Source organism: Micromys minutus (genome assembly GCF_963924665.1).
Source record: "Micromys minutus genome assembly, chromosome: 8".
Classification (NCBI taxonomy): Eukaryota; Metazoa; Chordata; class Mammalia; order Rodentia; family Muridae; genus Micromys; species Micromys minutus.
In genome coordinates, this window is record NC_137977.1 from 53,246,938 (window position 1) to 53,271,581 (window position 24,644).

Genomic DNA, 24,644 nt, shown 5'->3' on the forward strand with positions numbered 1-24,644 from the left:
GCTCGCAGGGCTAGAGGCACGCTGCCGCGCGAGGAACCATGGGACTCGTAGTTCCGACGCGGAAGAAGCCGTGCTCCAAGTCTGGCCTTGGAATTACTAGTCCCGGGCGCACTCCCCGGAAGTGACGTAACAAGGCACGCGTGGCTCCGGCCGGCGTTTCCGCAAACAGAATCGTGGATGACTGTGAGGGTGAGTGTGGCGTTCGGCGTTCTGGCCTTTCCTTGCTTCTTTGTCTTTAATCTTATGTGCTCAGAGCAAAGACAGATCGAACGCCGGGACTCCTGGCCGGGCTCGTTCCCCGTTAGCCTTCTGCCTCCCGTCCTTGCTTCGTGGAATTTATTGTGCCCGTAGCCGGAAGCAGTGTGGGTACTGCTTGACTTGAGACGGTGGGTGCTGCTGCTCCTCCAGATTACACTAGCCCAGGGAGGACGAGCTTCTGTGCTTCTTTCTTCTCGGGCCGAATGAGGAATGGGTCGGAGACTGTGCTCGTGCTGTGATGAGGGATGGGCAGGAGACGTTTGGGGGCCGAAGAGGATTTGTTCTGTCTGGAGCTCTGCCTTAGGATCCTGAACTAGAAGTTGAGCAAAAGGCTGGGCCGGAGAGGGGGGTGGAGAACAGATGAAATTCATTTGAGAGCTGCTTTTCCCCTTCTGTTTTATTGTCTTGCACCCAGCTGTAGACAGTCAAGGCGGTCCGTCGAAGTCATGCTTGACCATTAGCTAGCAGGCACAAACTGAGATGAGCAAGAACAATGATTTACTTTAGAGTCCTTACTGAACTTACGGAGGGGTCCTGGCCTGTGCATACCCCAACAAGCACAGTTCCGCCACCCCAGCCAGCCAGTTAAAAGAGCCGAGTTAATAAAAAAAAGCAGAAAGGAGATTTCACTCTGTGACATCGGGAGGTGACGCAGAGATAACCATCCAATAATCCCTCCATTTTTGTGGGCCTTGAAATGAGGGTGAGGTCTAAATAGAAGGCATTAAAAAATGCAACCTGGCCAAAGTGTGGTCCTGCCTACAATTACCCGTCTTTGCTTGGGCTTCCGTTGCTTCTTGTAACGTGGTCTTGCTCCTTTTGGCTTGCTCCTTTCCCATCTCTCAGCATAAGGTTCCCAGGGGAATATTCAACTTTTCTCTCCCTTCCTCCTTTTCTCCCTTTTCTTTATCTTGGTGTTCGTTGTTCCAACAATTTGACAGCTCAAGAGATCTAGGTATCCCTTTAGACTACCTTGATTGCTGTGAGGCAAGTTACCGAGTGATTGCAGGTAAAAATACTGAACTCCCTGTCAGTCTGCTTTTTACCATAAGTTTCCTTCTGCATTGTTCTGTCAGGACGCCTCTCTTTTAAGTATTTTCATTACCATTGTTGATAGTTTTATTATTGTAGTTATTGATGCAAAGCTGGGGATCCAGCCCAGAGCCCAGAGTGTGCCCTTGTGAACAAGAATTCCTGGAAAGAAGCAATGACTACAAAGCTGTTAACTGAGTTTCAGAATCTTGGTGGTCTTTGAAACTTTGGATAAGATGGAGTCTTCCAAGTCCAGATCTTAATTATCTTGGTCTATCTTTAATCTCCTTATTTGTCATCTATTTTGCTCTGTGTGTGACCTGACATTTTGTGACCATTAAGTAAATCCTTTAGAATGTACAAATAGACCAAGTCCTAGTCCTAGTATCTGGTTCCTGTAGCTAATTCTTACTTGCCTTTCTATGACCCACCTACCTGATGTTTCCACCAATTTATTTGAGAAGTGTCTGGATTTATGGTTTCTTTCTTCTGCTACTATATAACTAACTGGAATGGTTACTATGTTAGAACATGGAATTTTAGTAACCTGAATCTGAGTCCCTTAGTCATTGTCACAAATTTGGCTCCAGAATAAATTACCTTCTATCCCCTTTGAGGTAAGAGCCATTGCTTTCCTGTGTCTAAAGTTCCCATCATAGAGTCGTTTGACACAGGACTCTAGACATTCTTAACAGTTTTGTGTGACAGCTAATCTGTAAAGTATAGACAGTATGGATAAAATTCACCCTTAAATACCAGTACTAATTTTAGGCAATAGTTTCAGCTAAGGATAATATTTCACATGTTTTTTGTTGTTGTTGTTGGGTTTTTTGTTTGTTTTTCGAGACAGGGCTTCTTTGTGTAGCCCCAGCTGTCCTGGAAATGTCTCTGTAGATCAGGCTGGCCTTGAACTCACAGATCCACCTGCCTCTGCCTCCCATGGTTTTATGATTGTAAAACTAAGTTTCTTCTAGGCATTAAATGATGGAGGGGAAGAGTAATTAAGAGTATTTAAGTTATAAATTTAGTGAAGATTGTTCACGTGCATTTTTTTTGCAGTAGTAGTAGTAGGTTGGCAAATTTGAAAGACTAAATACGTAGGCCAAAACAATTTCTTTCTTATAGATTACTTCTTTTTTCTCTCACTTTATACATATGCCCCAGAACATATTTGAAAGAGATTTAAAGGTGAGTCTTCAAGCTGTTCTAAAGCTATTTCTGCTCTTCACTGTCTGTGTAATTACGGGTTCATTATGAAATAAGGATTTCAACATCTTTACTTTCTGTATTATTTTTGTGTAGTCAAAATACCTAAGGGCAACTTATAGGAAAGCATAACTCATAATTTAGGAGATTTCAGGCCACAATACTTGGCTTTGGTGATTTGGGCCCTGTGATAAGGCAGGACAGGATGCTAGTGAGAGAGTGTGTAAAGAAGGAGACAGTTTACCTCATGGTAGTCAAGGAATTACTGGCAACCATGTATAGTTTACATCCTTCCTCCAAACACCTTTACCTCCTCAAGTCTTTGGAACTTCCCGAAATAGTGCTACTAGCCGAAAACCAACCAAGCACTCACCATAAACCTGTGCGGGGTTTCCCACGAGGTAAGACTTTGCTCTAACACGAAAGGTCTGTGACCATCTGATAATCAAGTGCATGGAACCTGCTTTCAGTCCTCAGAGCTAGCAGTGTAGTGCTGTTCACAAGTTTAATGTCAACATTTCCTACACTCAGGGCAGGCCCTTTGCTGTGAGACCCTGGAAGGTAAAAAGAAAGTTACTTGGTAATTCTGGTGGGAATTTGGAAGATTAGCTTGTCAACAGTAGTGATCAGTGAGGCCAGGCTTAAGGTCTCAGGTGGGAACAAGGATGCTTTGGGGAATTGGACTACAAGCCATTCATATACTCTGGTAAAGAACTTAAAAAGATTTATCTCTATGGTGAAACTTTGTAACAAGCTGAGTTGAAAGCTAGCAGACTAGTTAATCTAGTAGAAGAAATGTCTACATTCAAATCTTTGGTTTTTTTTTTTTTTTTTTTTTTTTTTTTTTTTTTGTTTTTTGAAATGGGTTCTTACTGGGTAGCCTTAGCTGGTCTGGAACACTGGCTCCAACTCACAGAGATCCCTTAATCTTGGCCAGCCAATTGCTGGGATTGAATCCATTCACGACCATGCTCGGACTGTAATATGGTTATTAGTAGCCATATCTTACCAGCTTCACAGTGAGAATCTAGAGCAGAAACATGAAGTGTGGTCATATTACTATGTCCTAATACACTACCCCACATACACACATTTTTCAAAATCATTCCTTGGTTGAGTTCCAAAGATAGCTGCACAACATTGTCAGGTAGTTACAGCATGGCAACCCACCTCTCTGCTACTTTTGCATCACTTTGACCAGATGTCAGAGAAAGTGGTTTAAAGGATAGAGTATTGCTCTGGCTTGTGTTTTTTGAGGTTTTTCAGATTGTTTGGCTCCTTGCACTTGGCCAGAATACCATGACAGCGGTAGTGTGCGACTAAGGAGCTTTGTTTCCTAGGAATGGACAGGAGGTGGAGGAGCAATTACCAAGGATTAACCTTCAGTGGTATCTCTTCAGTGACCTACTTGCTCTACACTAGTCCCCATGTTCTCAGATTTCCTGAATCTCCCAAAATAGCTCTACTAGGTGGGGACCATGCATTTGACACCCAAGCCTGTGAGGGAATAATTTCATATTCAAATTCTTTCCAAACCAAAGCAATGCCTTAATGGTTCTATTAATTTAACAATATAGTTCAAATAATTTAATAAGTGTATCTAAATAAATATGTCTGTAAAAATCAGTACACATAAAGTAGAAGGAATAATGCCGTGTTTAATTCTTGATTGAGCAAAGCTGCTTGGTATGGAGTATATATTTGATGGCTACTCTAAGAATTTTAGATCTTAGATGCCAAACCTGTGTTTGTGTATCTTAACTGCATTTGTCTTTTTAAATGTGCAGACTGACTTTATAAATGAAATTGTAGATGTTTGGAGTCATTCTAATCAATATCAATGTATTGATAGCTTTATATATAATGCATATATAAGCTTTGTTTTAGTCCTGGTGTGTGCAACCTTTTGACATTATGAAACAATGCCATTACAAAGCTCATGCTTGAGAACCGTACTGTTCAGTTTATGGTGTTTGTGTTGGCCATATTCCTATCTCTAGTGAATGGCCATAAGTGTCCTGGGCTATAGATTAGATGTGTCTGTATGACTGAGATTTTTTTTTTAGAGTCTTAACATTAGTACATGTAAATAATACTTTTTTTTTTTTTTTTTTTTTTTTTGACTGTTCCAGTGTTTATTCATGAGGTTTTGCTGTCAGTTCAAGTAACCAGAAATGGAAAGTTCTGCAAAAGCATTTGTAGATTCTGAGACAGAATCTCCTCCAAGTGCTAATGAAGCTGCTGCATCTGGGCAGAAGCTTTCTGAAAAGACTCCTGCAGGCCAGCAAGTACATCAACCAGAAACTCCCATAGAGTTTGAAGGTGATCTTGTAAAGCAAAATTCTAGTTATGTGCAGGATTCTCCATCCAAGAAAAGAAAACGCGATGTCGAAATCATCTTAGAGGAAAAACACTGTGAGGATGATGGAGGTGCTTCGAAGAGAAGCAAACTGGAGAGGGGTGATGAAGATGAGCCTTCCCCTGGAGGACTTACCCAGAGAAAGCCTCAGGACGCTGGGGAAACTCGGAAAGTACGCTGCTGGTATTTTCTTTTTAATTCAGTGTGCTAACGGAGTATAGGGCAGCTGTGGAGAAATTATAGATATAGTTAAACCTTTTAGGAATGGTTTGCTTTTAAATAAGTATAATCTTAAATTACAATAGACTCTTAATTCTTAAAATTTTGTTAAGGTGAATCTTGTGCTGGGATATACTTTTTTAAGATTATATTTATTTATTATATATGACTACACTGTAGCTGTCTTCAAACACACCAGAAGAGGACATCTGATCTTGTTAAAGATGGTTGTGAGCCACCATTTGGTTGCTGGGATTTGAACTTGGGACCTCTGGAAGAGCAGTCAGTGCTCTTAACCACTGAGCCATCTCTCCAGCCCCTACTAATGTTTTTTTCTTTTTTTAAAGATGGTAGTGTGTGGCCCGGCTGGTTTATGGTTTGCCCTCTTTTATTGGACATTTCAAGTAGCCAGATGATCACTTAAAGTAATAGATGTCAAACTTGTGTCCAGCTTTATTCTCCTTTACTAATGTGCTAAAGTACAAATTCTTCCAACTTCTAGTCTGGTTTACATAGTTATTATAATCTTGGTTAAGTTGATTAACCTGATACTGAGCAAGGTATAACAAACGTTCAACATTGGAAAGGATGCTGAGGCTGAATCTGGGATTGGAAAGAGAGAATATTTTGCCAGTTAGTAGCATTTTGTTGTCAGGTCTGGAAGAGAAAGTGCAGGCCAGGCTTTCACCAACAGTATCCTTGTAGAAAGGTAATCTTACATGTTAAATTTGAGTTTTTAAACTTATACTGGAAGATATTTTTTCCCAAGTAAAATTTGACCCTTAAATTTGATATAAAATAGAGAATCAGATGCTTTGAAAAAGATGGCAGAGGCTGGAGGCCTTTTCCTAGAATTTTTATAGAATGCTGAGGATTTTACTACATGCAGATTGAAGATGGTTTCATCAGATTAATGTGTAATAAAAGTCACTGATATTGAGTGTAATGGATTAAATGCTAACTCCCTATATATGCATTACATAATCATAGCAATAATTTCCTGCTGATGCTAAAGTGTGATAGCTTATTCTTTCACTCCTTTTAGGAATTCATCCATTGACAAATTTATTAAGTTGAGTAAATAAAAACTCTGAAGCACAGTAGTTTTCTTAAAACATTTAGTCTTAAATTATATAGGTGAGGGTCACAGTTCAGACCTTAAACTGGGGATTCTTTTTATAAAGAATCAGGGCAATCCTTAGGGGTGGTAGTAATTGGCATTATTCTGTGGGCCAGCCGTTGCTTTGTGAAGCGCACCTGAGTTGCTCTTGCTTGGTCTGTAACGTAAGTCAGGTGACCTGAGGCCTTTCCTCCTTTTCCAGACTGTGCTTTAACCTCAAATTCTGTTGCTTTCGGTTTCAGAAGCTGGAGGAAGGACACAGCTCAGCAGTGGCTGCCCACTATAATGAGCTTCAGGAGGTTGGCTTGGTGAAGCGTAGTCAAAGCCGCATTCTTTACCTAAGAAACTTCAACAATTGGATTAAAAGTATTCTTATTGGTATGATCATTTTTTGCCCTTTGGTTGGGAGACTTAAATTTTTCTTGAGGTACATTGCTTTTCATCGAACCCCGGGTGTGCACATTGAAAGTGCTGTGCCGCTCAGCTGTCGCTGCCCTTCTCTCCACTTTGGCCTTCCCTCCCAGCTTTACTCACGATTGAAGTGTTGAAGGCCATCGCTTCCTCGTCGGTTCCTCTCCCTCTGCACTCACATTTTGGTTAAAAAGCTAGAGAGCCAGAGGCAGGCCCTTGGAGAAATTACTATTTGTTTTTAGTTCATTGTATGGGACGTTCATGATGTTTAGTTGATATAAGTTAAACAGGCTTCCACTTTTAGGTAATGCTACTCAAGGCTATTACATAATTGTCTTACTCTGTTTTAGTGAAGTGCGTGTTGGATTGAATGTTGAGTTTATTATGTATAGAAAGGAACAGTGTTAGGGCTCTACCTGTGTCTGTACTGAGTCGGTGTCAGTTACAGAGATTGTCTGTCTTACATGATTTCTTGAGGCAGATGTTTACCTGATAAAGACATACAGCTTTGGAACTAGTATTTCCTCTATGGAAACTCACCTTTAAAATTAAAATGGAAATGAGTGGAGAAACTATGACTTAGAATGTAAATTGCTTTCTTTGTCTTGTTAAATCAGACTTGGGTGTAAGTTTAGAGAAATTTTAAGAGTATATTTTAAGGTTTTTTTTATAGTGAAGTTTTTTTTTTTTTTTTTTGTTTTGTTTTTTTTTTTTTTTTGTTAATGGGAACTCTGACAAGTTGACTTTGATGAGTGCCCCTGTCATTTTGTAGTTTTGGTGAGTAAGTATTACGATTCATGACAGAAGCTTAAATATGGGACACTTATGCTTCTAATGGAAACTATTTTTATATCTATATTGAAAGGCAGAAATGTTGGTAGTGAATATTTAGCCACCCAAATAGTATTCGTACAAATGATAAATATTAAACAGAGTAATAAATGAAGGGGAAATAAGTGTAAGATCCATTGTTGTATCAAGTTTTAGTACTGCTGAGTAGCTCGTTTATGTCAGACTATTATTAGTAAGCCTTTTAAACTGAAATGTATGTTCAGTTTTTTGACTAGTCCTCAAGACTGACGGGAAAGAAAAGAATCAGCTACAATTATTCTGTAGCTGCTTCAGTTTAAGTATGTCGCAGTTAAACACTGGGCTGTGGGAAGTGATAGAAAATGCTGTAAGAAATGCAGGTTAGTTTTTCTCTCATCACAGTTGATAAAAATCATCACAGCTTTAAAAAAATTAGCACTTAAATATCACCTACTTAACAATTCACATTTTGAAAGTATTTTTCAAGAAATCATTTTAGCCTTGCAAAACATGTGAACTCTTTAGTAATAAGGGATCAAGTTACCTCCTCTTGGTTAGATTTTGGAATACCAACTTAATGTTAACTGTGCATTAATGTGGTCAAGTCCATATGATTTGTTAGACAGAAGTTAGTAGGTTTGAAAGACACTGTTGTACTAAAAATAGAGAAAGTGTGTTATGATTGATTTCTCTCTTTTAGGGGAAATTTTAGAAAAGGTACGGCAAAGAAAAAACCGTGACATCACTGTTTTGGACCTGGGATGTGGAAAAGGTGGAGATTTGCTCAAGTGGAGAAAGGGGAGAATTAGCAGGCTAGTGTGTGCTGGTAAGATAAACACTGACAAGGTAAAGAGCTGGTTTGGGGGCCAGTGTGGTGGGTAAAGGCATTTGCCATGCAGGTCTGACCACCTGAGTCCTATTCCTAGAGCCCAAATAAAGGAGGAGGGGCAAGCGCTTGCTTGTGCACTGTCTCTCCCTTGTTCACAAACACATGCACAGATACAGTGATAGCAACAATCGATAAACTAAACAAATAACACATCTTAAAGGTCAGAATTATTTTGGTCAGTTAGTTGAATGGGAAATTAAAGGGGCCTTCTTGCCAATGTGATGCTAAGATGTCTGAAGGTACCTTCTCTCCTGATACCATGCAGGTGATAATTATTAAGTCAATTATTAAGTCTCTTCTGATGGTTTTGTAATAGTTAATATTAACTTGACTAAAAGAAAGGACATTGTTACTATTATATTAATATTTCTATCGGGTATCATTTTCTTTCTGTTTGGTGAATCAGGATGTACAACAGCATCGCCTCCAAAAGTACTGCCCCAAATCAGTAGTTTCCTTAATTTTTCCTATTTGACAAGCCACAGATACTTAAACAGTTACTGGAGAATTGATAATTTTGTGTGTGTGGCTAAAGCTGTTGATTCTTGAACATGTTAGAAATTGAGGCTGTGATCTTTTAATTCATACAAATAAAGTTTAGTGGAAATGCTGGCAAGTTAACTTTGAGAAATGTCTCTACATTTACCCCAGATCCTTTCGTAAATTTGGTGAATAAGTGGTTATAAATGAAAAGTGGTGTTAGCCTTTTCAGATAATTGTGGATTTATCTCTGACTAAAGAAGCAGCGGGCAGTCCTGTAAGGGGAGTGAGGTGTGGGATCTGAAGCCTTCTAGCAAACACTGCATACTCCCTTACTTTCAGACCCATTGGTCTGTCTTATATTTTCAGAATGGTTTCAATAATACCTGTGAAGTACTGTTTACTGAAGTTATTTTGTGACTAACACCAAGAAATAACATTTAAATATTATATCCAACCACAAAGGGGGTTGATACAAATTTTTTTCCTCAGAATTGTGGGGGGGTTGTTTTGTTTTGTTTTTGTTGTTTTTGAAAGCAAAATTTTATCTCTGGCAATAAACACTGTCCATTGTGTCCCTTGAAATGACCCTGTTCATCTTCAAAAATACATGGGTTATAGAGTTCAAGAGTCATTCTTTCAAGTTCAAGTGACTCTTTGAACACATGACAGTGTCAGCTCACAATCCCAGAAGTGCTGTGTGATGCTAGGGACAGGAATGGCTGCTCCTTCCTTTCCCATGGTGGCGCTCAGAGATGGGAATCAGCCAAGATTTTCTTCTGTTTTAAGGAAAACTGGCTTTTCTCACTGGTGTGTGATAGTGAGGAACCCAGAACACCTTCATAGTACCATTGGTGCCACTGCTCTGCACGTATGACTAAGGGCTGTCTTTGCCCATCATGACTTTTCTGTACCAAGTGCAAATCTCATAGCAAGGAGTTCAGATGCATTTCATTGTGAAATCAGTGACTTGGTATTTCACAAAATAAGCTGATAGATGGGGTTAGGTTTTATAGTTCTTGTTGGAATCTGAGTTTTCTGACTCATATTTGAATGAATATTTAAAACCTGGCTCTGTGCATAAAGATCCATGCTGTCTGAGCCTAATAAGTTCTCAGAACCCATTCCTGAAGCTGTCCTTTGACTTCCATACACACAGAGATGATCAGCTTAGCCATTGCCCGAATGATTATTATAAAGAAAGCTTCTCTTCAGGAACAGAGAAGCTGCCTATCTGTGTGGAGTGTTGTTGAACATTTACAGAAGAGAAGAAACCAAAGCCTTCAGTTAATAAGAACAGAATAGACCCTCACAGCTTTTTTCTTATCTTACTCTTGGATTTCATACCACTGTTCATCAGTTGAGTTGCTATTCTGTGTTGACATACATACCTTTTACTCTTTCAGATATTGCTGATATTTCTATGAAACAGTGTCAACAACGTTATGAAGACATGAAATGTCGTCGTGATAACGAGTATATTTTTAGTGCAGAATTTATAACTGCTGACTGCTCAAAGGTACAGATTTTTTTGCTTTAAGTTTTAGGTTTATTTTTATGTATATCAGCGTCCGACTGCATATATGTTAGTGTGCACCCCATGCATGCCTGGTACTGATGGAGGCCAGATGAGGGTATTGAATCCCCTGGAACTGGAATTAAGGAGAGTTTTAAGCTATCATGTGGGTTCTAGGAATCTAGCCTGTGTCCTCTACAATGAGCAGCAAGTGCTCTTCACTGTTGAGCCGTCTCTCCAACCTTATCTTTTCCTATTTCTTTCACAGTGCTAGGATCAATGCTAGGCCTCATGCATGCTGCACTTCCCAGTTTTCAGATTGATTTGTTTGTTAAATTGTGATTTGAAACATTAAAAATCCTAAGACATGCATTTTTCAATTTCTGTTAGAAATTCTGTTATAATAAATAATTGGATATTTTTAGGCAAGTTTTACTTTTAATAAATGGATATTTTGAAGTCTCTTTTGATTTGGGCAGATTGGTTTTCAAATGGTCATCCTTTACTTTCCCTAAAGTCTCAGAGTCTACAGAAGGTCAAAATCCCTTATATAAAATGCATAGCATCTGTGGGTAGCTACACAGATGGTCATGTATGCTTTCAAAGCATGTCTGGGTGGTTTTGCCATGGCACCGAATATAGTGAAAACACTAAGTAACTGTTAATTGTCACACATCTCGGAAATAAGTGTCAAAGATAGTCAAATAGATATTCCTCTCATCTTGGCATCCTTGGTTGACATTGCTGTTACAGAGCCAGAGGATATGAAGGGCTGCTTTATTTTGCAGTAGACCTGGACTTAAACGTGTGTTTTGTTCACTTTGTAGTTTGTAAGGATGGTTTCCTGTTATGTCATTGTGTGCTTTTCACCTTGAATTGTTCTTCTGAGATTCTCAACTGGATTGATCTTCTGTGTCTTTAAGTATTGTTTAAATACCCTTAAGTAGTACCTGTTTAGTCAGTCACAGTGTGCTTGCAGCCTTGAAAATGAGGGTGAGAATGTGTATGCTGCTTAACAGGTAAAGACTTAAGTACTGTTTCTTTTGGATGCCAAGGGCTGAGTAACCCAAGAGACTGTTGAACCTTAGTTTATTTTAGCTCTCAAGACCAACTGAAATGTTATGCAACATTTTATTCATTTATTATTAATTTTGTGAGTATAGTGTGTTCGAGGGACGTTCATTTGTGACGGTTTTCACAGGAGGTCAGGAGCCTCCAACTCAGTTTTACCTTCTACTTTGTGTGAAGGGCAAACCTTCCTTGTTTGCTGCTGTTCTTTACATAGGTTTACCACCTTCCAGAGGATTTCCCTGTGTCCACCTCATCTCACCATAATGGTCAGACTCCTGACACATCCTGCCGTGCCCTGAGTTGCATGTATACCAAGGCCACAAACTCAGGCTTGCAGGGTCTGACACTTTTTACCTAACTCATGTCTCTGACCTGACATATTTTTAACATGATTTCAGAATTCTCACTTTTTTAAGATCACCATAAAGTCAAAGTCATGATTATTTTATATGTTTGTGGTAGGTGGGTGGGTATTGAGCGAATCTTGGATATTGTTCCTTTTTCCTGAGATAGGGTTTCTTGAAGGGGCCTTGGGCTTCTTGACTGGGATGTGCCAGCTGGCCAGTGAGCCCTGCGGTACTGTGTCCCCACTTGTTCTTGTGCTGTTCGCAGACCTGGAGAAACTGTTAGGTCAGGGAAAGAAAACTTTTATTAAGTGGTCCTTGGTATAGTATATACATGACAAAATAAATCAAAGATTGGTGAAAACTATTGATTACTATTGGAATGTCTACTACATAAGAGGCCTAATTTCTAGTAATTAAAAAAACTTTTGACCTATGTTATAATTAGTTTAAAATATTAACCCATTTACATTTGTTACAGGAACTTTTGGCTGAAAAATTCCATGATCCAGAAATGTATTTTGACATCTGCAGCTGTCAGTTTGCTTGCCATTACTCCTTTGAGTCCTTGGAGCAGGCTGATATGATGCTTAGAAATGCCTGTGGAAGGCTTAACCCTGGCGGCTATTTTATTGGTACCACTCCCAATAGCTTCGAATTGATGTAAGTAACTTGAGTCCAGTTAAAATTGGTCAGGTGCCTTTTAAAATTGTATCATGTATTTTTTCACATGCATGATATGATTGATAGGATGAAAATATTAATCATAATTCTTTTATTTTGGTTGTGGAATCACCCAATAGAAGACGCCTTGAAGCTTCAGAAACAGAATCATTTGGAAATGAAATATACACTGTGAAATTCCAGAAGAAAGGAAACTACCCTTTATTTGGCTGCAAATATGACTTTAACTTGGAAGGTGTTGTGGATGTCCCTGAATTCTTGGTCTATTTTCCATTGCTAACTGAGTAAGAATGTCTTGATCTGTTGCTTTTTCTTTCCCCTAATCCCTGTCCTAAGGGGACAAAATTAATATTGCTATTCATAGTGTATTTTAAATGCAACCTCAAGAAAAAGCCCCAGCTGTAGAATTGGTGTTTAAATAATTCTTTCCTAAGGGAAGGGAGCCAGCTGCTTCTGTTCAAGGTAGAAAATAATGGATCCTGCAGGTAGCAAACACAGCTTTAGTAATAGAAAGATGTATTCTTAAGTCCAAGATCCTCCTTTTGAAAGGGAGTATCAGAAGTTTGTATTTCAGTATAGCTTTGAAATTGCCCATGGACTAGCCTAGTGGGTTTTTTGTTGTTTGTTTTTCTTTTTCTTTATCATTCTTCTTTTGAGGCAGGGTCTCTGAATATATGTGGCTTTGGCTGTCTAGTAACTTGCTGTGTAGACCAGGCTGGTCTTGGACTCACAGAGATCTAGTTGGCTCTGTCTTCCTAGTGCTGGAATTAAAGGTGTGCACCACCATGCCAGGCTTCCTACATGTTGATATAGAGTCCTGATTTCATGGTGTATCCTCTTGAGAATTCTGGTGAACTGTAAGCATATTAAAGATTGAAGGTACTAGATACTGTCATGTGGCTTCAAGACTTTGTGATAGGTACCTTAATCTGCAGGATTTCCCTGCCAGAAGAGTAATAAAAGCCAACTTAGATGGAGACTGTATACAGATGATGAAATTTTATTTCGTACTTTCTGAAAACAGGAGGGGCTTTGCTCACCTAGATTTGGCTGGTGAGTATTTTAATGTAGACTTGGTCATCGTGAAACACTGTAAACACAGGGCTTTCCTGAGCCAGTGTGATGTGAGACCTGTGCCATGGGTGGTGCTCAGGAGGAGGACAGGAGGCCTACTGTGAGTTTGAGGGTATCCTGGGCTACCATGTAGACTGTCTCGAAACAAGGAAAGAAAGTAGAGAACTGGAGAAAGAGGGAGGAAGGCAAGAGAAAATCAAGACAGGACAGGACATGAATATCCTGTACAGTGTTACAGATGCAAGCTGCTTATAAAATTTAATTTTTAAAATCAATGCTTTTTTATTTTCAGATGTTTGAAAAAAAGCTTGCCCTTTAACTTCATAAAAGAAGACATTAGTTTTCTTCATGTTTCCTATGTTAGCTTGATGTTTCTACTTAACAAAATTAGTAGCTTTAGTAGACACACACAACAAAAAAGAATGTGAAAGGCTGTTGTTTAGTGCTGAGCAAATGTAGCATTATTTTCTATGTAAATTGCCTGAACATAATAAACTTAGAAAGTTATAGATTCATTCTTTAATATATAATTATTTTTATATCATTACTTTTTTGAGAATTTTATGTAGGAGTTGCAATTTTGATCAAATGCATTCCTTGCTCCCATGTTCACTTCTTCCCATGTTTCTCCCACACTCTCCTCACATTTAATGTCCGTTTCTGTTGTTGTTATTAAAGTTCCGTTAGTGTTGCCTATACGCTCCTGGCTTTTTCCTGTTGTGTTTTGTGTTAGGACCTAGTCATCTGGAGTTAGTTTATTGCTTGTGTGTTTGATAGGAGTTTCCTCTAGTCCACCTTTGTTGAGTGGTAATCTATTTCTCCCTTTTTGTTAACTAACCTTGGTTGATTTCTCCTTAAGTAAGAGCAACTCATGGTTCTGTTAATTAAATACTGATTTTGGTTTTTGACTGGTGAAGCTCATATTCTGTGTGTGTGGTTGCTTCATTGAGGTCCCTGGACAGGTTCCAGTATGGCTGAGGTATCCCAACACTAACAGAAGTGTAGACCAGTGCCGGGAGGAATTCTGGAGCTGAGGAGAGTGGAAAAGTGACCTTACCAGCAGTGTGTCGCATGGTGGTAGGGCAAGAACCAGAGAGAGTGGCTCTCACTGTGGGACCTGCTTGTATTCCTCCTTTCGGGGCTGAGTCAAGGGAAGGGCAATGTGGGTTGGATGAGAGAAACAATAGTTTTACCAAGAAAATGCATGACCACAGCCTAATACATCATTTTCTAAAATGTACTTATTTGTGTATGCTAAATCTAAAAAATGTTGAGGTTGAGATGGTTTCTTGCCATTTAATTAAGAAACAAAACAATAATGCAATTAACTTATAAAAGGTCCATTTGAATTGCACAAATTGGATTCTTTTTAATGATCCCTTCCCCCTTTTTGTTGAAAAGCCCATTTAAATTGCACAAATTGGGTTCTTTTTAAATAATTTCTCCCCTTTTTTTACATATAACTTGCTTTTGTTTCTAGTGACTTGTCTTGGAGATTTATTTTAATTGAGTTTTGTTGAGTAAAAGAAGTACGTATGTTCATGCTGTCTGTCCAAGAAGGGCTAGTTCAGATAATAATAGAGGCTTGAATGTGTCTTATTCAGTGTCAGTCCCAGTGCCAGGAGCCTCTGACATCCCTTCAACCTTCTTCCCTCAACTGTTCCTTCCTTCTTGAGCCTTGTCTTGTATATATGTTCATTTGTTTTTCCTTTACCCACTCCCTGTGATTGTCTCCAGGATACTGCATATTGCTGAGGGTTGAATAAACTTAGCACATTCAGGAGTGCTAACAGGAGGAAGGAGAGAACTCTAAGGACAGCCTTTAAGTCGAATGGGACGTGGACGTAGAAGACAGGAAGGCTGGCTGTTTCTACAAAACTCAGGAAGTAGCAAAAAGGCTGAGCTAAGAAGAGGAAGGAAAATTGGTGGGGCTGAACCAAAATGCAGTTGCTAAGAGAAGGCAGGATCCCCTCCGAAAGGAATTGCTCGGAGACCATGCTAAAAGCTTTGGGATTATATCCTGGAGTGAGTGAAGGGTACTAAAAACATAGTAATATGACTACTTTTGTATATTTGCAAGTTTAATCTGGCTGTACCTGGGAAAGTTCATTGAGGGAGAGTAAGACTGGAAACTGGGGATAGCCCTATGGCAGGATGGGACTGGAAGCTGGGGATAGCCCTATGGCAGTATGGGACTGGAAGCTGAGGATAGCCCTATTGCAGGATAGGACTGGAAGCTGGGGATAGCCCTATTGCAGGATGGCAGTCAATGAATGTGGTAAGAGGTGGACACATGTGTAAGAGAAGAACTCTATGATGTATTGACCACAGGGACTATAGAAGACGGTAGGTGGATTCACCGTAGTGATGAGAACTGGCAGAAATCAGTCTTGGAAGGTTCAATCTTAGGATGTGAAGTTAGTGTGTCTGACCTATCCAGGGACGCGAGTGAATGAGCAGTGATCACAAGAAGTTGATTCCACACAGCTTCCAACATCCCGTGTAGTTGGGACAGAGAAGTAAACAGATTCTGGAACAAACTTTAAAGCCTTGACATTTAGAAGTTGAGAAACCTGTAAAACAGTTTGCAGAGAAGCCATTCAAGATATTCTTTTGATAAAAATATAGTATCTATCTTACTAGAGAATGCAGGAGATGAAAATACTTTAAGAAAGATGCTGCCTCATTTGCAGCTATGGAGATGTAAAGAAAGTAGAATTTATAGGAAAGTGCCTTTTCTTCCATGAGCTGTTAGCCACGCTCGGGGAAGACCTGTCTGCAAGCTTATTGACATTTAGCATGCTTCTTTCTTCATGGGCATGACAACTTACTTATCCTTCATTTGTATTACTCTGTTCAGCAGAAGTAAACATTTTTTTTAGTTAAACCCTTGTCACTGTGATCAGTTCAAAAGTAAGCTGTATGAGAAAGGACCAGAGAGATGATGGTCAGTGGGGAAAGGCACTGGCTGCCCAGCATGGTGACCTGAGTTCAGTCCGTGGGATCCACATAGTGGGAAGAGAGAAGTTCCCTCAACTTGTGCACAGAAGTGTGATGAAATAATTTGTTTAAAATAAATTACAAACATCTGAAAGTGTTTCCATTAATCCTTTTGGACAGAATGGCAAAGAAGTATAATATGAAGCTAATATATAAAAAAACATTTCTGGAATTCTATGAAGAAAAGATTAAGAACAACGAAAATAAAATGCTCTTAAAACGAATGCAGGCCCTGGAGGTAAGTATACAGACAAAGTATAAAGATTCCAGGACGTGGTGAATACATTTGGTACTTGGTTATTTCAGGGTTAGACGTAACTGCAGGTTATGGTGCTGCAGATGTTGTACCTTCCAAGACAGAGGCTGACACCGTGACCTAGTATGCTCACTGAACACTCGCTAATGGATGAGTGGGACTCAAATCTAGTTCTGTTTCCTACGCAGTCTGCCCTACTTTAAAATAACGTTTCTCAAGCCTAGACTTACTGACACATGGACTGGGAAGACGCCCATCTGCTCTGCTACTGTATTCACAGTTCCTGCCTCTTCCTGCTCAGGCCTGCTGTAGTGGCTGTATGCTGCTGTGACAGGCAGGCTTCTGAGTACAACTGAGACCTCCCCATCTACAACAGTTCTCTTATGACTAGGTCAGCAGTCTAGCGCCCTCCCTCCTGGCCAGGGCCTAGGGTGAAAACACATAAACCAAGGTATAATTTTGTTCTGTGGTGACTCTGGTGACACCTAACTGCCTAACTCCTTGCTTGTTCCAGTGAAGCTGTGAGGGATTGCAGTCATTGGTTGCTTTTCCTTTCCCTTTTATTATGCAGATAATAACATCAGTGTGCTTGTAACTTGTTAGAATCATACCATGCAAAATTTAAGACCGTGTATTTAGTTTAGAGTATTAATACTCTTATTCTTTGTTTTTGTTATGAGGCAAGGTCTCATTCTGTATTACTAGTTGACCTGGAGTTCATTATGTAGAGCAGACGGCCTTCAGACTTGAAACAGTCCTCCCCCCCCCCTCCTCTTCCTCCTCCCCCTTCCCCTCCTCCTCCCCCTCCTCCCCCTCCTCCCCCTCCTCCCCCTCCCCCTCCTCATGCTGCTGTTTCTGGGCTACAGGCATGAGGCTCATCAACTTCGATCATTTTTTTTCTGTACCAGAAGCCTAGCCTGTTGTGCTTATATTCAAACGGAGAAAGAAGCAGAGCAGTCATTTGTGTTCAGTGTTTACTCATACTCACAGATTGCTGTGAGATCTCTTAACTAGAATTTGCATTTTCCCGTAGCCATACCCTGCAAATGGGAGCGCTAAACTTGCCTCTGAAAAGGTGGGTGACTACGCGCACGCAGCAGAGTACATGAAGAACAGGCAAGTGAGGTCACCTCTGGTAAGTTCCAGCTTCTACAGGCAGCAAAGGAACATGTGCTGTGTGGCGGCTTAGCCTATTTCACTTGTGCACAATATGTGGGTTTACGAGATGACAAATTTGGCAAGTGATAATCTGGTTTCCCTTAGTTGTGATGACTTTTGATGCTGTAAAACATACACTGTGTTTATTTCAGTGAGTAGCACACAGAGCTTTCTATGAGGCCGCTAAGGGTGAGGCAAAGTCACAGGCTTGGTTTGCAAGATCCTTGCAAATGCAGAGTTCCAGAGACAGAATTCCGAGCTCTGCAAACTTAAATGGGAAACGGAAGAGTAGTATATTTTCATTTGTATTGACTTTTTATGCAGGCTCTTGGTTAAAAAAAAACTAAGTATATGATGATAAAATGAACTATACTAGACCTAGTGAAGATTGTAGACATTTTCCTTAATGTCTTAGAATTTTCTTTACTCATAATTTGAATTTACATTATGCTCTAGAACTGAAACTAGATCTCATGAAGTCTGTGTCCTGTGCAAAGCTGCACACACCTTGTGGTTCTTTGGTAAAACGCAGTGTTCAGTGTTTCATTTTTAAGTGACAGGTTTAGGGTAGATACTTCTTTTAGTTCTTACCTCCATTTCCCAACCACTACTAGGCAGTGACAGTAACTTCCTGTAAGGAAATTTGTGTTTTCTTAATTTTATTCAGAAAGTTTTAATCTTATTGACTGTTTATAGATGTGTATGTCATAATGCTATGTGCAGTGTGTGTTCTTATAGTAAGTTAGGAGGTGTTGCTGCCTCTATCCTTTATTAAAAATAAGCTCACATTTACTTGTGTATTGGATCTAAAGTTTTTTTTCTTCTGTAATTCTAGGGAACCTTAAGTAAGTCAGAATGGGAAGCTACAAGTGAGTATATCATCCAGCTAACTGATAATGTCAGTGATTCTGTTTTCAGGGATCATTGAAACTTAAAAGAGTTTTTCTGACACATTTTGCATTTATGCTGATACATTGAAACATATCACACACACATCTTCATTTGCACATCTGCATAGTGACAAGAGAAAATGCATGTAGACCACTTATTCAACATACTTTTATGAGCTTACGTATTTTCACTACATACTAATTACTAAGCAGCTGCCTCTGTCTTCTCGGGATTCTGTTGAACTGTTTGACTTATGTAGTTCTCTGGTGGATATTACTTAATTTAGTCATTCAGATGTTGACAGTAAAGTGGGAACATAGAACACTAATCACAGCAGAGTAAGAAGGGCTCTTATGGGCATGTGTTTGAAACAAGTGTTATACAGACACATGCTGACATGATTCTGCTTTCTTCAGAGGAGAATGCACAGTCTGGCAGATGTGCAAAGTCCTGAGTTTCTGCAACAGGGAAATGTAGAGGACTTCAGTTTGTAGGTCCTTAATGTTAAAATAAAAAGGATTCCAATCTTTCACATGCATGTCTTGAGAATCTGAACAGTTTCTGCTGTCAGAGACATACTATTTAATAAACATTGAACACTGACTTCAGGGGATTAAAAAGCAAACAAGTCTGCCTTCTAGAGTTTAGTGGGAGAAACAAACAAATATCGTCAGACAATCGAAGTGCTGAAGAGGGAAAGGTAGATGGGAAGTTTAAAGTTGGCTCTTCAAACTAGCAAGATCTGAGAAGTACTACAGTTACTGAGTGTTCAGTAGCGTATGCACTTTCAATTATTTTGAGTTTAAAATTATGTATCTAAAATCAGATTCTAGTGTTCTTAGATGTGTAAATAGATGAGTAGAACTTTGTTTTTAAGTATACTTAAGTGATTCTATATTCACCCCCAAACTACTCAAATCATAGAACTTATAAAGTTAATGGTGCTGTCTGAGAACATTCCCCTGATGATATGAGTCATTGAACTCTTCTTTTTCTTCTTTAGGTATCTACTTGGTTTTTGCCTTTGAGAAGCAGCAGTGAGCACATTGCTTCAGAGCAGCACTCCATCCTTCCAGATGGAACAGATCATCTCAGAAACATTTGACAGCTGTTTGTTTGTTTTAATAGTAAGTTCTAACTGTGTAGGATGCTGCCACAAAGTCCAGTGTATACATTTGACATTTACTGTCTGTGACAGGTTAGCATAATGTGTTTACACAAGGATGAGCTGTCTTTAAGATCTATTTCTAAGTAATGTTGTAAGAATTGTTTCCCTCTACTGTCAGAACTAGAACAAGGCATGTCAGAGCGACTGACCTCTTCAGTGCTGTGATTTGCTGAATGTGTTTACAGAGCTGAATTTACAATAACTGTAGAATTGGCAAAGGAACACTAGATTGCCACTGTGCACTCATTTCAAGTTTTCTTACAGTGTTTTTCAAGATTTAATGGATTGTGTTCTATACACTTGAATGTAAGTGTTCGATATATATTGCTAAAGTTAAAAGATTAAATTTTGGTTTTAGATTGTCATAAGAGCTACTTGGCTAGATTTTGACTGTTTCAATAAAATAACTATTTGCTAATACACTGCAATTCTGAGACTCTATAGAAAATTTAGATGGCAGCATAGAGTTAATATGGAATGGTTTGATATTCTCTTTAGAATTTCTGACCATAGCAATTAGGATATGTAATTATTAAGGCTGTGATTAAGGTATGATTAACTTTCTTTATTGGACAGTGATTCCATGGCTAGATTTTCTTAAGACTTTTTGTGAAAGTGCCATGTCCTGATTCTGTTTCTTAATGTTTTCAAATGGATGTGTGCATGCGCAACAAGAGCAGCACAGCGAGGTGCATTTTAGATAATCCTCGCTTTAGAATTCACTAATGCTGTATCCTTCCAGGGCCCAAACACGCAACTCTGCCCGTCTCTTAAAGCACTGGGGCTCCATACGGCAGACCCCACTGTCTTACTGTTTCAAACATTCACTTGTTGAGGCGTTAATGGTATAGTAGTCAGCAGCATGGCTGCCTTCTAAGTGTTTACTTGCTGTCTCACAACCATCATAATTGTCATTAAGTTGTCAGTTATAGAGTTGACTTCTAGAACTGAGGCCACATTTAAGAAACTTGCTAGCCTTTAGGTACATCAAGAGCAAATACAATTATATATTTGTTTAAAAATCACCTACTTAAAGGATAATTTACAAAGATGCTACTTTTTATAAAAATCTATAGTACTTGCTTTAAAAGTCGGCTCAGGGCCAGAGAAATGGCTCAGTAGTTGAGTGCTGGCTGCTCTTGGAGAAGACCCAGGATCAGTTGCTAGCACTTACATGGCAGCTCACAACCATCAGTAACTCCAGTCCCAGGGGATCTGACATCATCTTTTGGCCTCCCTGGGCACCAGGCATGCATATGGTACATATACATTATGTGCAGGCAGAATACACACACATATAAAATAAAATTAATTATTCAAAAAAATTAAAAGCATCTAGTTTATATATAGTTACTGTTCATAGTATTAGGGGGTAGGTTTGGTTCTAGTGCAGGGGTTGTGGGTTGTGGGATGGGCAAGAATGTTCTTGCTCTTAGAAATTTAGGCTCATTTTATTCATGGGGAAGTACCAGTAAGTATTTTGTGGCAGCTAGAGAAAGTTTCATCACAATTCATGGTCTTAGTTAACAGGTGATACATCAATTTTTAGTCTCTTTCTGCCCTTTCCATTCCATCCCATGGGTCATTTTTAGGAGAGAAGAATTCCTCAAAGGGTGGAATAATTGATGGCTGTCCCAAGCAGCAAGAAGAAAAATGTGGAGTTCCTAGGCCCTTCCCTGAGGACTCAGAGGAAATGGTCTTGGTCTGAGATGGGCTGTAGTCATTATACCTACTGTCAAAGACATAGGAGAGTTCCCATGATGCCACCCTACAGAAAACAGTTCAAGCAGCTGCCTTTTTCCTTTTGTGTTGTTTTTATCTGTTGAACCTCTGTCCCTTCACCCTTCACCGCTCCTTGCAGAAGTTCAATGATTCAGGATGAATTCTTGAGGACAAGAATGGAAAGGTGGCCTTTTCCATTGTATCTTTCAACAAATAAGACTTTGCCCAACATTCATGGAACCTAAGTGTTTAATTTTTTGTAATGACTTGTAGTACTTGATGAGAAAGGTGTGGCTTTTCATTGCAGTATCCAGAAAGAGTCCCTTCTCTTGGGTTCAGAGGTGAAAATGGTTCAGATGACCTGCTCAGATACGCCCATGCATGCCACACAGTGTATAATCAGGTTGTTTCTAAATGAAGATCGGGATCTGGAGACATGGCTCACAGGTTAAGAGTTCTTGCAACTTTCAGAGGACTGGAGTTTGGTTCCCAGAACACACATCAAGTGGCTTAGAATTACTTGTACCTCCAATTACAGGGTCTTGAGCTCTCTCCTCTAGTCTGCTGGCACCTGCATATACATGCAGACATCTACACAGAAATAAAAATCTTTGAAATGAAGACTGTGGGCCATTTTTGGGAATAATACAACTTGAACTAGAGGTGGTTGGCTTGGGGACAAAGCTGCACTGTAGTAGGACCTAGAATGCTGACATGGAATTTACTCGGGGGAACAGACCAGAGTATAGTGTTGATGGAGAGAAGCTGAGGAGTTGTTAGTCCCTCCCTATCTTGGGAACCTAGCCTGTCAGAGCTCGCACACACAACTTCAGTACCCCTAAGCATTTTAGAGACTGATTCTTACCAGCAAGAGAAGACTGAGTATCGTCACCTACAGTTAACGGACCTGTCTGATGACTGTAGAGAAGATATAGATTTCTCAAGACAAAGCCATGTTAACCCCTCTACTCTGTAGTGGGCCTTAAGTCCTATGCTTACATACTTCCAAGGGTGTAACAGGTGGTCCCTGCAGCTTTGAGTGTTAGTTATTAAGGCACCTTAGCTTAGATGTATTAATTCCTGAGTAAGGTGCTTAAGTAAATAAGTTACCCTGGCAGGAATAGAGATAGATTCTTCTTCATGGTGTGAGGACCGGGTCCTCTAACCAGACCTGTGGAATGTATGCACTCTAGGTGATGGTGTTTCCCCAACCCCTTTGTGTGGATGTATCAGTGCAAGAGAGTCTCTTTAAGAGAAGATGCTGTCTCACTGTGGATTAAGTGGACAGTCCTAGTTATGTAAATTTGCTTGCTTAACCTCTCTTTAAGTGTTGTGTTTATACAGGCAAGCAGGGATTCTTCACAGACAAAATGTACATGAGTACAGAAGCCAAATGTTCCCTTTTGACTATTTCATCCACTACCACCATCCAGTTCTACGCAAAACCCATTTCATCTGACTTGGAATATTATGTGATTAAATTAAAAATGCATTCTTTGGCTTTCACTTGGCAGTGTTCATGAGATTCTTATTCTCAGTAGGTGTACATTGTTCATTCTCATGGTTGTATAATATTCCATGTATGAATAAACAACATTATACAGTGGTGGCTTGATTGATTTCTAGCTTGGGAACTGCACTACCACAGTTACCTAGAAAATGAATTTTTGTGCAGGTAGCTACATTTCCTACTAGGAATGAGATTCCAGAGTCATCGTACATGCACCAGTTCATATTATCAGATACCCAGAAGCTCCTGGAGTTCAATTATCCTCCATTGACAATGCCAACTCGTCTTTGAATGAGAGTGGAGGCTTATTATTTGAATACTTGGTCCCAAGTTAGTATAACTGGGAGATAGAGGTGTGGCCTTAGAGGAGGGTCACTAAGAACTAGAGGTAAAACGGTATTACAATTATAGAGAAAGCTAGCTCCTTCATGAGCATAGATGTAAAATATCTGAAAAGAATGTGAACAAAATTTTAGAATACACCCACTGTAATTAATCAGCTTCCAGAGATAGGAGTGGTTCAGCATGTGTAAGTCAACAAATGTAATGTACAGCATAGATAAACTCAAGGACTTTAGTCATGATCATCTCGTTAGATGCAGAAAAGACAATGGGGGAAATCTAAGACGCCCTTATGAAAATCCTGGAAAATAGAGGAATACAAGGAGTGTAGCTTAATATACAACACACCACAGGCAACATGCTAGATGGAGAAAAACTTGAAACATTTCTACTAAAATCCGGAGCAAGAAAAGGATAGTCATCCTTTGTGCTGTTGTCCAGATAGTACTTGAAATTGTAGTTAGGATGATAATACAGGGGAAGGTAATGAAAAATACAAATAGGAAAGGGAGAAGTCAAAATATTCTTACTTGCAAATGATTCTTCACATAAAATCCCAAGGAAACTATTGCAAAGTGGTAGTATACAAAATTAACACAAAAATTGTTAGCCTTCCTAGATACCAATGATAAACACCAAGAAAGAAACCAGGGGAACAGTTCTATTCAAAATAGCTACCATGCCCCCATCTTCACCTCCATGTTGTATAAACCTAACCACAGAACACCAGTAAACAGTGAAAATTTTAAAGGAAAAAAAAAAGTTGACACAAGAAGGTGGAAAAACTCCCTATACTCATGAATTCATAGGATTAATTTGAAAATGTCTGCCAAAAGCAGTCCACACTATCCCCAACAATTGAAAAGATGATCATAAATTCCATGTGGACACACACAACTCCCAAGATGGCTAAACAATCCTGAACAACTGCTGGAGCTAACACAATAGTAACAAAAACTTGGTGGCAGAAACCATATGTTGATAACAGGACAGACCTGGAGAACCAGACAAGCCCTTTCAGGCACCTGTTTTTGTGTTTTGTTTTTTGAGTCTAAAAGAACACATTGGGGAGAAAAGGCAGCATCTTCAACAATGGTTGACAAACTGGATAGTTACATGTAGAA

At 39.5% G+C, this 24,644-nt stretch overlaps 1 protein-coding gene across 6 annotated transcripts; it reads left to right on the forward strand.

The window, feature by feature from the left end:
• The first annotated feature begins 115 nt into the window (after positions 1 to 115).
• RNMT (RNA guanine-7 methyltransferase) lies at positions 116 to 23,232 on the forward strand. 6 transcript variants are annotated; one of them, XR_013975096.1, is made up of 12 exons: positions 116 to 189; positions 4,629 to 5,027; positions 6,437 to 6,572; positions 8,116 to 8,241; positions 10,191 to 10,303; positions 12,197 to 12,378; positions 12,519 to 12,683; positions 16,594 to 16,711; positions 17,763 to 17,864; positions 18,723 to 18,756; positions 19,782 to 19,905; positions 21,539 to 23,232. XR_013975096.1 is itself a non-coding variant. In XM_080919850.1 (11 exons), the coding sequence occupies exons 2-11, from the start codon at positions 4,671 to 4,673 to the stop codon at positions 19,817 to 19,819; spliced, it is 1,371 nt and encodes a 456-aa protein (XP_080775976.1). In that variant the 5' UTR covers positions 116 to 189; positions 4,629 to 4,670; the 3' UTR covers positions 19,820 to 20,366. The 6 variants fall into 6 exon arrangements, 5 of the variants coding, with proteins under 5 accessions (XP_080775976.1, XP_080775979.1, XP_080775978.1 ...); XM_080919850.1 differs by lacking the exon at positions 21,539 to 23,232 and having other exon boundaries at positions 19,782 to 20,366; XM_080919853.1 differs by lacking the exons at positions 116 to 189; positions 21,539 to 23,232 and adding an exon at positions 291 to 386 and having other exon boundaries at positions 19,782 to 20,366.
• Positions 23,233 to 24,644: the final 1,412 nt, after the last annotated feature.